The 13,248-nt window shown below is 42.0% G+C and overlaps 2 protein-coding genes across 5 annotated transcripts in view; both read right to left on the bottom strand.

Moving 5' to 3' along the window:
- LOC144594955 (endonuclease V-like) overlaps window positions 1–2,133 on the bottom strand; it is a 75,627-nt gene extending 73,494 nt beyond the window's left edge. Inside the window, exon 1 of the mRNA XM_078401897.1 lies at window positions 1,986–2,133. Coding sequence (XP_078258023.1) covers window positions 1,986–2,053 — 68 coding nt within the window. The 5' untranslated portion in view covers window positions 2,054–2,133. The remainder of the gene's footprint in view (window positions 1–1,985) is intronic.
- Window positions 2,134–4,927: 2,794 nt separating this feature from the next.
- Window positions 4,928–13,248, bottom strand: part of LOC144594611 (E3 ubiquitin-protein ligase rnf213-alpha-like) — a 116,795-nt gene continuing 108,474 nt past the window's right edge. For all 4 annotated transcript variants that reach the window (XM_078401370.1, XM_078401373.1, XM_078401372.1 and 1 more), the window contains exons 62-66: window positions 12,724–12,801; window positions 11,609–11,806; window positions 10,353–10,442; window positions 6,785–6,963; window positions 4,928–5,599 (exon numbers count right to left, since the gene is read on the bottom strand). In XM_078401370.1, the coding sequence (XP_078257496.1) occupies window positions 5,446–5,599; window positions 6,785–6,963; window positions 10,353–10,442; window positions 11,609–11,806; window positions 12,724–12,801 (699 nt within the window). In that variant the 3' untranslated portion in view covers window positions 4,928–5,445. The remainder of the gene's footprint in view (window positions 5,600–6,784; window positions 6,964–10,352; window positions 10,443–11,608; window positions 11,807–12,723; window positions 12,802–13,248) is intronic.

Raw genomic sequence — 13,248 nt, 5'->3', positions numbered from 1 at the left:
TGAAAATGCACACCTCCAGATTCAGGGACAGATTCTTCCCACTTGTTATCAGGCAATTAAATCATCCAACCACAAGCGAGCAGCCCTGAATTACTATCTACCTCATTGGTGACCCTCAGATTATCTTCAATTGGATTTTACTGGCTTCATCTTGCACTAAACTGGCACAGAGTTGTCCACTTGGTGACAGCAGGTTCAGCAGGCGCTGTTGACACTCTAATCCTTTATTTCTGTTCTTTCAATGGTGCACGGTGGCGCAGCGGTCGCGCTGCTCCCTCATAGCACCAAAGACCCGGGTTCGATCCTGACTACCCGTGCTGTCCGTACGGAGTTTGTACGTTCTCCCTGTGACCTGTGTGGGTTTCCTCCAGGATCTCCGGTTTTCTCCAAAAATGTAAAGGTTTGTAAGTGAATTGGCTTCTGTAAAATTTCTAAATTGTCCCTTGTGAGCTGGAGTTAGTGCGTGGGGATCGCTGGTCGGCGTGGACTCGGTGGGATGAAGGGCCTGTTTCCTCATTGTATCTCTAAACTAAACAAAACGTTATTCCCTTTGTGTCTATATGTAATCATGTTTTGTTTTTCAGGTGACTGGTTAGCACACAATAAAACTTTTCACTGTGCCTCGGTACACGTGACAATAAACTAAATTAAACAAAGTGCATCAGTTGGGGAAAGGTTAAAGGAGAGAGTGGGGCCAGTTTTATTTTTGCAGTGTGGTAGATGCCTGGAACATGCTTTCAGAGAAGGCGATAAAAGCAGATAACATTGTTCAAGAGGCATTAAACCCAAAACAAGAGCAGACAGTGGGTGGAGGGAAGTAGACCACGTGCAGGCAGATGGGGGATTAGTTAAAAACATATGGAACTACAGATGCTGGAATCTTGTGTAAAACACAAAGTGTTGGAGGAACTCAGTGGGTCAGACAGCATCTGTGGAGGGAATGGGCAGATGACATTTCAGGTTAGGACCCTTCTTCAGATTGGGATTAGTTAGACCAGGAAGGTGGTCAACACAGATGTGTTGCTGTGCTGTAGTCTGGGATAGATACAAAATGCTGGAGTAACTCAGCGGGCCAGGCAGCATCTCTGGAGAAAAGGAATAGGTGACGTTTCAGGTTGAGACCAAGATCAAGGAAAATGTAGAATAGAACACTGTTAATTAGGAGAAGGTAACATTGAAGCGACAAGTCCGTATGCATAAAATTTAATCAGGCGGACAGCCAGACTGGTCGGAGACCCCGATTAAATATTATCATGTATGTTTGTTGTCACCTTCTCCTAGCTAACAATTATCTGTTCTACATTTTCCTTCATCCGCATCTCCTTTGATCTCTTTTTCACACCTTATCTTTCTTTATCTCTGGGTCTCCATCTCCCCTGAATCTCAGTCGGAAGGTCTCGACCCAAAACATCACCCATTCCTTCTATCCAGGTGCTGCCTGTCCTGCTGAGTTGCAGTGGAGGACCACCAAGGAGGGAGGGGAAGAATGGAGGACTCGGCATGGGGGGACTGCAATGAGGGAGGTGGGGGTGAACAATGGAGGGCCCAGCGTGGGGAAACCGCCGTGAGGGGTCATAGGAAGGACAATGGAGGACCCAGCGTGGGGGGACTGCCGTGAGGGAGATGGGGGGAGAACAATGGACAATAGGGGGGGGGGGGGACAAAGGACAATGGGGATCTGGTGTGGGGGAACTGTTGGTTGGGGTGTAGGACAAAAGGAGGAGCCGGCATGCTTTGTAACTTTGTCAGCGCCGTAAGTGGCTGCTATTTGTATATATTGTGTATGCAAGCAAAGAATTTCACTGTGCCCAGTCACATGTGACAATAAAGTTTGCCTTCCTTCCTTCCATTTTGTGTCTATCTAAGGTGTAAACCAGCATCTGCAGTTATTTCCTACGCGATGCAGTGTAGGGTGCTCCAGAGCTTTCCCTTTCTTGAACTGGAGGGGAGATGTTGATGCTGCAGTATCATATTATCTGCTTTACCCCTCTGTTGCTCGGTGGCAGCCCCAGTCACGTGACTGGACAGGGCTGCCGCCGTCTCCGCACAGCATTCTGGGATTTGTAGTCCACACTCCAGTCCTCCAGCGGCCCCAGTTGCGGCTGCAACCGGAGGGAGGCCTTACTCGCCGCCTCCCGGCAGCGCAAACCGCCCACTGCTGGGAGCTGAGCAGCTCGATGTGGGCGTCTTCTCTCCCGCTGAGTTCCTCCAGCTTTCTCATGTCTATCTCATGCTTCGTTTGACGTGGTGTAGAAAGGGAAGGCGGGGCGGGGGGGCCTGTACCTCTCCCATTGCCGGAGCTGCTGCTGCCGCCCGTCCTCACCCTCCCGCGTCGCCAGCATCGCCCCTGCTTCTTCCGCGTCCGCAACGCGCATGCGCCACCGCATAACCCCCCCCCCCCCCCCCCCCCGACCACAGAGGCTGGATAGTTCAAGTTTAGTTTATTTGTCACATGTACATACACGATGTGCAGTGAAATGAAAGTGACAATGCCTGCGGATTGTGCACAAAAAAAATTAGTTACAGCATATAAATAAAGTTAATACAGAGTTGCAACACATTCATACTCCTGCACCTATTATTCTATGAACTGCTCCCATTCACTCATTAATCAGATGATCTCGTTTGCAGTTTATCCCAACGGGGAGAGATTTAATAGGAGCCTGAGCGGTAACCTTTCTCACACAAAGGGTGGTGGGTGTATGGAATGAGCTGCCGGAGGAGGTAGTTGAGGCTGGTATCGGAACGTTTCAGAAATATTTAAACAAATACATGGATACGACAGGTTTAGAGGGATATGGGCCAAATGCAGGCAGATGGGACTTTTTCAGTCAGAGAGTTGTAAATCTGTGGTATTCACTGCCTCAGAAGGCAGTGGAGGCCAATTCTCAATGCATTCAGGAGAGAGCTAGATAGAGATCTTAAGGATAGCGGAGTCAGGGGAGAAGGCAGGAACGGGGTACTGATTGAGAATGATCAGCCATGATCACATTGAATGGTGGTGCTGAATGGCCGACTCCTGCACCTATTGTCTATTGTGGAGTTGGGACATGTTGGTCAGTATGTGCAAGTTGTGCCGAAGGGCTAGTTTCCATGCTGTCTGACTCTTGAAGACCTGCAAATTGTGAAGCCAGAGAATGGAAGGAATATAGGTGGAATGGGGAGATTGGTTTGTCCACCTCTTTGTTTTTTACTCAAAGTTCAAGCATCTGCCATCTCGTGTCTCAATTTTGCAGCTTACCAAATCAGAGACATCTTTGCTCCAGCACCGTCCCGAAAGCTAAATGCTTGTCTCCTTCCCAGTTCTGACGAAGGGTCTTTGACTTGAAATGTTAACTCTGTTTCTCTTCCTTTAGATTGAGTATTTCCAGCATTTTCAGTGTGTACATTATTACTTTATCCTGGAGTCACAAATACAGCCAAAGACATTCCTGTTGGCTTTTCACCCATTGAATCTCTTCTCATTATTATTCTCATTCTTCCCCCTTCCCTCTACTGTAGTTAAGCCAATTATCGTGTCAAGAACAGTTCTTGTCCGTGCTCCTTTGAGCAACCTTATGGGAGGTTCTGTGAGGTTTCTTAAGGGAAATGTGGCGCCACCTCCCTATTCCTCTTAAGCAGCAAGAGAACCACTCCCTAAACCTGCTCTCCATTAAGTTCTTGTCTTTGTGAATGCGCCACAGTAGATCCAGCCACTGTTCCAACTCAAATCTTGAGCTTAAGCAGTTGCAGCTAGTGATACTGCACACGATTGTCAAAATGAATTGGAAATATCCATCACTTCCTACATGGTAAAGAAGCAATCCAGAGGGCAGCACAGTGGTAGAGTTGCTGCCTTACAGCACCAGAAACCCAGGTTTGATCCTGACTACGGGTGCTGTCAGCACGGAGTTTGTACATTCTCCCTGTGACCGCCTGGGCTTTCTTTGGATGCTCCCGTTTCCTCCCACATTCCAAAGACAAGCAGGTTTGTTGGTTAATTAGCTTCTGTAAATTGCCCCTAGTGTGTAGGATAGAACTAATGTTAGGGTGACCGCTGGTCAGCATGGACATGGTGGACTGTAGGGCCTGTTTTCACGGTGTACCTCTATACTAAACTAATCCATCCAATGAGCTGTCTTGCCATATCTCATCCTAACTCAACCAAAAAAACTCCCTTAAGATACTTATTTCATCAACTTAATTAAACATAATATGTTAAACATAACAGTTACGTATTTGGGGCCACCATGTCCCCATTTTGGCTGAGAGGGCCGTAACTATTCTCTTCTGCACCTTCTTTATTCAGCTTGGTTTTCTTATTGTGAACCTCATGTTGTCTTTTCTGTACATTCCAGGAAGCTCTTGCCCTCCATGTTACTTTCCTTCATGGTTATGTGTCTGCTCTATATCTAAAACACGTCCTCTTTGAGAGTCTTAATTGTTCTGATGGGGAGACCACACACAGGTCGAGTTACAAGTTTGCAGGAGATGGCTGTTCAGTCTGCCAATTGCACAGAGCTTTTAGCACCTGCCATTCTATTTCTCTATTTCAGCCCCCCTCTGGCCTGTCTGCTTTTGGCTTCCTACGCTGTCGATATTTAGTTCAAAGAACCGCACCTTTGCTTCCGTACAGGCACATTGTAAAGATTTTCCCGCCGCCACATCAAATTCAACAATTTCCAGTAATCTGCCACGCCAGCCTTTCGGCATTATTATTTCCTCCTCCTTTTTTGGTCATTTCCAAATTATATCTTTACCATACCTATTATTCATTACTCTGCCCATTCCACTTTTACACAATCGCTACTTGTTACTCAGTTCCTCCTGTTATCCACTCTATCACAGATTTTCTCGATTTTCAAATGATGCTTCCACTATGACTTGATAATGTCTTCTTTTCAAGTAGCTTGCCGCTGTTGAATATTGTATAATTTTTTTATTCAGGTTACATTCAAGTTCAGTTGATACTTACATCAAGTAAATGATACACAAACATTGAAAAACAGTAAATTTTGAGAACAAAATAAACATCATATTCAAATTAGTTTCATATTAGATTTTTTAAGCAGCTTGTTTTGGTCGGCAGAAAGGCAGTTATGAAGAAATGGATGAAATTTTTCATTATTTTCATCATGGCATCAAAAATATATAAAAACATTCATATTTATATAAATGTTTATGCAGTGCAGAGCAAAAAGTTATTTCTTGATGGGTTATAGTGGTTGAACATTAAGGCACAGAGGTAAGCAATAACTATCATAATTTGTTTTCTGTAAACATCTAACACCCTCTTCAAGGTAGCTCCAGGTAAATCAGGTTACATCTGGAAGTACTCTAAATCATTACTTCATTGATATGTAGATTACAATCTCTTCAGAAAGTACCCCCCTTTTTCGAATGGTCCCATTTTTAAGTAGAGTTAAACTATCCTTGCTGAGAGACAAAGCTTTCAGCTCTTAAGATTTATCTTGTAAACTGTCCCCGTTTGAAAGCCACGGCTGCTTTCCAGGTTTCCACACTCTGTGACATCAAAATTGTTTCTGGGAAAATGCCTTCAAGTTCTGGCAGATTGTCCACTTCCTTCACATCCATAAAAAATCCGAGCGACATTTTCAAACTGGAATAGCAAGCAGAGTTATCATGGTTGTATTTTTTCTAAACCATTATACAGAGGATCCTCATTTCCTTCTCATCAATTATCAAAACCTTTTTTTGAAACCATTCTCCCCAGCATCATTTCAAACTTTTGTTACTTGAATTATCAAGACCATGCCAGAAATTCTGCTTCCACTGATCTTTGAGGAAGAAAGTTCTGAAGATTCCCGATACTGAGAAAAAAACTCGCCTCATCTGTATAACAGTCATGGAGTTAAACAGCATGGAAACTGGCATTTTGGCCCAATTTGTCCATGCCGACCAAGTTGCCTAACTAAACTAGTCCCAATTGCCTGTGTCTGGTCCATATCCCTCCAAACATTTCCTTTCCATGTACCTGTCAGAGTATCTTTTAAATATTGCAATTGCACCCACCTCTATCCCTTTCTGTGGCACCTCATTCCTTATACACGCCACCCTCTGTGGAAGATGTTGCCCCTGGGATAACTTTTAAATCTTTCCCCTCTCATTTTGAGACTCGCCTACCCTCGGGGAAAAGAAACTGTGGCCTTTCACTTTCTCCCTGTTCCTCATGATTTTATAAACCTCTACAAAGATCACCCATTGGCCTCTTTTGCTCCAGGGGAAAAAACTCCTAGTCTGGCCTGCCTCTCCTTGCAACTTAAATCCAGACTCTTTACACCAGCAACATAGGAGTTTCACCCCTCTGTCCTTTCTCCACAACCTTCCAAGTTACCTCTTGACCATATATTTATTAATTTCCCTCAGGATGGCCACAACAAAACCTGCCCACCATATTTAATCTACAATCTACATTAAAAAAAATCATTTCCTCATGTCATTATTATTTCTCTTCTCATTGATTTTTGTACTTGTAGCCACTGCATCTCCTCTTCATCAAGGGGAACTGCCACATCATCTACTCTCGAGACGTCTATTAATTTTGCACAACCTTTCATTACCTGGCATATCATCATGGTCCAGGAAGCTTCTCAGGGTCAGTTAGGGATGGGTAATAAATGCTCGCTGAACCAGCGACACATCTGTCCATTGACCAAATACAAAGTGGGTGGATTGTAGGACTGTAGCAGAGAGGCAAGGCTGTGCACTAAAAAACTAACCTTTTAAATTAGAGTTTGGCAGGATGCGGTTGTATGTGAACGTGTTATATAACAAGTACTCTTACCTCCAAGTTGGGTTGAAAGAGTCCGATGATTGAACATTTTTACATTTCAGAGTCAGCAACTCGTGCAATTCCAGTATGAAAGTATCAACACTTGCTTGGACAAAGAAGGAACGTAATTGTTTCTTTCCTTCCTCACAGAGGTGCTTTTTATATTCATTTTTAATCCCTGAGAAAGGATCCTGGAAACAGACACAAGAAAAAATGACAAATATAGTTGACTTTTTCACTCTGTTCTCAGGAAAGATTTCTCCTTCAGAGAAAATCAACAACGACACCAACATTTAAATGTATCTCACCATGTAATATTTGAATAAATATGAATAATATTTTCATTCATTTTCATAATTATGTACGATAACATACATATTTAAGTGTTAAATAATTAATAGCGAAACTGACTTTGACCATGACACTGCCCCCAGTCAAATAATAAATTTACACCTTTTATGATTGATTAACCTGCAATAGTGTTAGCAACCTGCAGCATGAAAGTCAGGGCATATTCTCTTCTCTCTTTAATTCCTATCTTTCACACTATTGAGTAAGGAATTCCTATCAATCACATGAGTGAGAGGTTATTGTTACAGCACCATTCAACTAGGGTGTTCTATCTGTCTCCTGTATGCTGACTCATCACCACCCATGATTCAGCCAACAACATTGTGTCATTGGCAAATTTATAGATGGCATTTGAGCTTGCTAAGCCACACAGTCATGGGTGTGAAGAAAGTAGAACAGAGGGCTATGCAACAGCCTTGAGGTTGATAGCACCTGTGTTGATAGTCAGTGAGATGTTACCGATCCACGCTGATTGAGATCTGCTGATGAGGAAACAGGATCCTGTTGCAGTGAAGGGTACAGAGACCCAGGCCTTGGAGCTTGGTGATGTTTGGAGGGGATGATAGTGTTGAACGCCAAGCTGCAGTCAATGAACGGCAGCCTGATATACAGTATTTGTTCCTGTAATCCAGAAGCGGCACGGTAGCGCAGCGGTAGAGTTGCTGCTTTACAGCGAATGCAGCGCCGGAGACACAGGTTCGATCCTGACTACGGGTGCTGCACTGTAAGGAGTTTGTACGTTCTCCCCGTGACCTGCGTGGGTTTTCTCCGAGATCTTCGGTTTCCTCCCACACTCCAAAGACGTACAGGTATGTAGGTTAATTGGCTGGGTAAATGTAAAAATTGTCCCTAGTGGGTGTAGGATAGTGTTAATGTACGGGGATCACTGGGCGGCACGGACTTGGAGGGCCGAAAAGGCCTGTTTCCGGCTGTAGATATATGATATGATAAGATTCAGAGCAGAGTGGGGGGCCAGTGAAATAACATTTGCAGTTGACCTGTTGTGGGGACAGGCAATTTGAAGCAGCTCCGGGTCTTGATTTGTGCCATAACCAACCTTTCAATGCACTTCATTATGGTGGATGCAAGTGCCACTGGAGGTCACGGTGCATTTGAGGCAGTCATTGAGGCAGGTCACAGTGCATTTCTTGGGCACGGGTACGATAGATGCCTTTTTAAAGTAGGTGGAAACCTCACCCACAGAAGCGAGAATATGAAGACGTCCTTAAATACTCCAGTCAGTTGGTCCGTGTAGGTCTTTAGCACTCGGCCTGGCACGCTGTTATTCACCCTCTTGAAAGACCGGCCGCAGAGACTGCAATCCCAGGTTTGTCAAGGGCTGTGAGCACTCGTACAAATGTGTCATTGTTCTTCCTTTCAGAGCATGCATAAAATGCATTGAGCTCATCCAGAAGTGACGTGTCATTGCCACTTATGCTACCCAGTTTCACCTTGTAGGAGGTGAAACCCCTACCAAAGCCATTGAGCATCTGTCTGTGACTCCAGCTTAGTCCAGAATAGTCATTTGCAACTTAACAAAAAGTTTAACTAAATCAGTCAGAATAGGGTGGCATGGTGGCACAGCGATAAGAGTTGCTGCCTTCCAGTGCCAGAGACCCGGGTTCAGTCCTGACTATAGGTGCTGTCTTTACGGAGTTTGTACATTCTCCCTGTGACCGCATGGGTTTTCTCCGGGAGCTGCAGTTTCCTCCAACATTCCAAAGACTTGTAGGTTAATTGGCTTCTGTAAATTGTCCCTTGTGTGAAGGTTAGAACTAGTGTACAGGTGATCGCTGGTCAGCGTGGGGTTGGTGGGACGAAGGGTTTGTTTACACACTTTATCTATAAACTAAACAAATAGACTACGGACTGCAGAAACGAATTGATTTTGCAGTGACTAACTTGAATTCAAAAGATTGCATGATCTATATGGTGTGGGCTGCTGCTTTTCAGACAGTAACTCCCATCAGTTCAAGGAGATCCTTGCTGTGCAATAACAATGATTTTATTAAGTTGGCTGAGTAGATCACAATGAAAAATTCTTATAGACAGCTAACAGGAAGTAACTAGCAGATTTCACAATTCATTTTTCATGATCTCACAAAATGTGAAATAAGGATCGGGACATAAATGTTAGCTTAAAATGAAAAACACAAAATTATAAATATAAAATATTTAGTAAAATCTACTATGCTTTGAGATATTAAAGGAAATTACAGTCAGAATACAGTTTCCTCAGGCCACACATGCTGCAAGCAATAATTATGGCTGAGAATGCAATTAAAACTCGCTTAGACTTTATTCAATGCAACATAACATTTTCGGTATATTTTGAAACAAGATAGAGAGCTGAGATTTAAATCAATTCACATAATCGCTGCAGAAAAACACCTTGTAGAGAAGTAGAATCACTGTAAATAACTCTGCTACTTATTATGCAGATGAAGCTGCTCCGTAACCTATCAGTTTTATGACCATCATTATATTAATGTTGACTGCTTCACTCATAGTTTAAAATGTGAACTATGATTCACTATATAAGAAGAATAAGTAAATATCTGCAGCCATTTAAAATTATGTAAATTCACTAATATATTGATCGATGAGCAGTGGAAATGCCCAGAAAGGCCCAAAGCATCCAAGAGTTCATTTTTAAAAAAAACACTGTCACTGAACTCAGAATTAATCCATGCAATTTATCTACAGCAAGCATTTCTAAAGCGTTGACCAAAGCCTACTTCCTCTTTCTTCAAGAAAGATGTTGTTGGCAAAGATATAGGAAAACCATTTGCATATTCCTGTTCAACTCTCACAACATCCCATTTTACTAAGCAAAGAAAACACAAAGTGCTGGAGGAACTCAGGGGGTCAGGCAGCATCTCTGGAGAACATGGATAGGCAATTTTTTTGATCCGGACCCTTCTTCCCGAAGCATCGCCTACCCATGTATTCCAGAGATGTTGCTTGGCCTGTCGAGCTCCTCCAGCACTTTGTATTATGCTCAAGATTTCAGCATTTGTAATTCTACGTGATCCCATTTCACTATTTGTTGCCAGTTTCTCAATGCCAATGGGCAAAAATATTTGGACTTCCAAAGATGGAAAATCAAGAAATATAGAATTTCAAGGAGGAAGTCAATCGCTGTTTTTTGAGGAACAAGAAAGGGTAATAAATGTGATGTATATAAACACTAACCACACATTCAAACCAATAAACAAATTATTCATACCCTATTCAAAATAAGTGAACATTCGGATTTTCTTGAAGAGAGGAGTTGCCAGAGTGCTTGGATGTGCTTCAAGTTGCATCGTCTCAATGTCTAGAATAAAATAACAGAAAAAAACATAATGTACAAAAATAATTGTTCATGACATGTGGGGTTGATGGTGCTTCATTTTGAAACACAAGCACATTAGATCCCACAGGAAGACAATTGATTCTCTCCTGGAATTATGGATTTTGTGAGGTGGTATTCTCAATTTTGTCACCAGGGAGGACAGAAAAAGGCCCATTATAGGTGAATCTGAGGGCAGAATTCATTCCGATGTTCTATATGTGTCCATATAGTATCATTGGTTCGGGGAGGGCACTTATTTATTAGTGCAGAGAATCTATTAACTCCAAAACCATACTTTGATATTAAAAGATTTTTTTAAAATCAAATATCAGACTCACTTGCTATTGAAATCTTAAACTGTCCACTTAATGTAGAAAATCCTTACTAAAAAAGAACTTTGATTTTCAAATAGGGATCTTTTTAGAAATCACAGCAGCACATATCATTGTTAGATCTAATAAAGATGGGCATTAAATTTTGAAATGTAGGACCTTATCATTCATCAATTTGATGCACCATCACTATTTTGTGGCCAAACACAGAAGACAATCGCTCTGTGGTAATATCGCATGCCAGAAATTAGATGAATAACCAGTTAATCATTTTTTTGCTGGTGTTGGATGAATATATCAGCACCAGAGAGACAGAGACAAAGAGTTTATACAGCCGGAAACAGTCTAATTTGCTTGCATTTGGCCCATATCCCCCTAAACTTTTCCTATTACTTGCTTCAGATGTTAAGATTTAACCAGGTCATCTGAAGACAGGAAGCATGTTGTTGTCAACATCTGCACTATTTTGTCATGGAATCTAAAGAAACTGTTTATTGTTGATCAAAAAACCTTAACACAAAACCCTACTGGTCCCTTGTACTTGACATGTATGTGTAAATTGTGTACTTGTCTCATGGAGCAGAACTTGGATCTAAAAGCTCTGACTCAAAAGAGTTCTATCAATAGAGACAAGTTGACAATTCACCAGACACCACTAAGAATCCATGTGAATAGATAGATTTTTATACACATCATTGTCATCTTGAACCTTTATTTGTAAGGTATATATGAGAATAATTTACAATGATCTCAAAACACAAAATCACTAGATTAATGCTGCAATTTGTAATGCAAATAGGATAAATATATACTCACTTCCATTACATGAGGTGAGGTCTGAGCTTCCATTTGCAATACTTCTGTCAAATAGACAACCAGTTTTAGATCAGGGTCTCCTCCTGACATGGCCAAAAATCCTGAAGTGACTTCCACAGCAGTGAATGCTTCGCATACTTCACTGTATGACTGAAGTTTACCACTTATGACATTAATAACAGAGATTGGCAGTGATTCCTAAGAGGAAAAGCATTAGCAAGCACGAGTTAAAAATGATGACCGACTTGTAGAACATTACGAAGGGTTAAATGCTTGGTATTATTGTCATGTGTACAGAGATACAGTGAAAGATTCTGCTTAGTGTGCTATCCAGTCAAATCATGCTATCAAATCCCACACAAGTGCAACAGATCATGTAGAGAAAAATTAACAGAAAGTTAACAGATAACAAAATTAACAGATATAGTGTTACAGCTACGGAGAAAAATTTAAGAATCGTGCAAAGGATGTCTCAAGGTAAATTGGGAGATCAGATTACGCCCTTAGCTTACAGGAGTGTCGATAATATCAATGGGAGGGGGAGACTGGTTTGAAAGATGTACTGGCTGCATCTGCAACTCTTGTAATTTGATGTAGAGCTGTTGTCAAACCAAATGCAACTGGATAGGAAGCTTTCTATGGTGCATCAAAAGAAATTGGTAAGAGTCTTTGAAGGCGTGCCAAATTTCCTTCATCTTCTGAGGAGCTTTCTTGGCTGTGGCATAATATGGTTGGACAAGGACAAATCATTGGTGATACTTACATCAAGGAACTGTTATCAATTGAATTATTCCTCTGCATCTTTTATTTGGGAGGGGGAAGAAAGGGGTTCCAGTGTGATGATGTATTATTTAATCTGGTTTTCATTGATGTTTTTTTCCAACTTATTTCTTCTCTTTCGTCTTGCATCATCATCCACACTGTTCTTTCCTCCCTCATATCCTCTTCCCTGGGCTCTGTATTTGCGTGTTAACTATATTTTTTACATTCTGAAGCAAGTTGAATAGCCTGAAACTTTAATTTCTCCAGCAGAATGAATGCAGTATTTTCTACGTGTATTCATGTGCAAAATTTACTTACAAACATACAGCATTTAAAAGATCAAACTAAAATACCTGAGGAATTTTGTTTTGGATATCTTGAAAGATAATTCCATAATTTCTGTCTTGTCTGTAAATCAGCGTAGGTATTCCCTGAAAAATGTGGGGGGGAAAACAGATGACCATTTGGAGCACCGCACTGACATCCTTCACAAGTTCTATTATTATGTTTCGCTTGAGCAGCTTACAACCCAGCGGTATGATATTGATTTCTCTAACTTCAAGTAACCCTTGCTTTCCCTCTCTCCGTCCCTCCCCCACCCTAGTTCTCTGACTAGTTTTACTGTCCTCCTGATTCATTTTATTGTTTGTATGCCTTATTGTCACCTTTCCCTCAGCCAACAATGAACCATTCTACATTTCCTTGATCATAGTCTGCTTTGATCTGTCATTTTCACGCCTTACCCGTATATATCTCTAGTTTCCCTCTCCCCTGACTCTCAATCGGAAGAAAGGTCTCGACCCGAAATATCACCCATTCCTTCTCTCCAGAGTAGTTGCATGTCCCGCTGAATTATTCCAGCATTTTGTGTCGATCTT

The sequence above is a fragment of the Rhinoraja longicauda genome, chromosome 6 (assembly GCF_053455715.1).
Source record: "Rhinoraja longicauda isolate Sanriku21f chromosome 6, sRhiLon1.1, whole genome shotgun sequence".
NCBI classification, from domain to species: Eukaryota; Metazoa; Chordata; class Chondrichthyes; order Rajiformes; family Arhynchobatidae; genus Rhinoraja; species Rhinoraja longicauda.
Note: the sequence above shows the minus strand (reverse complement) of the source record. Positions and strands in the feature narration are given on the sequence as shown.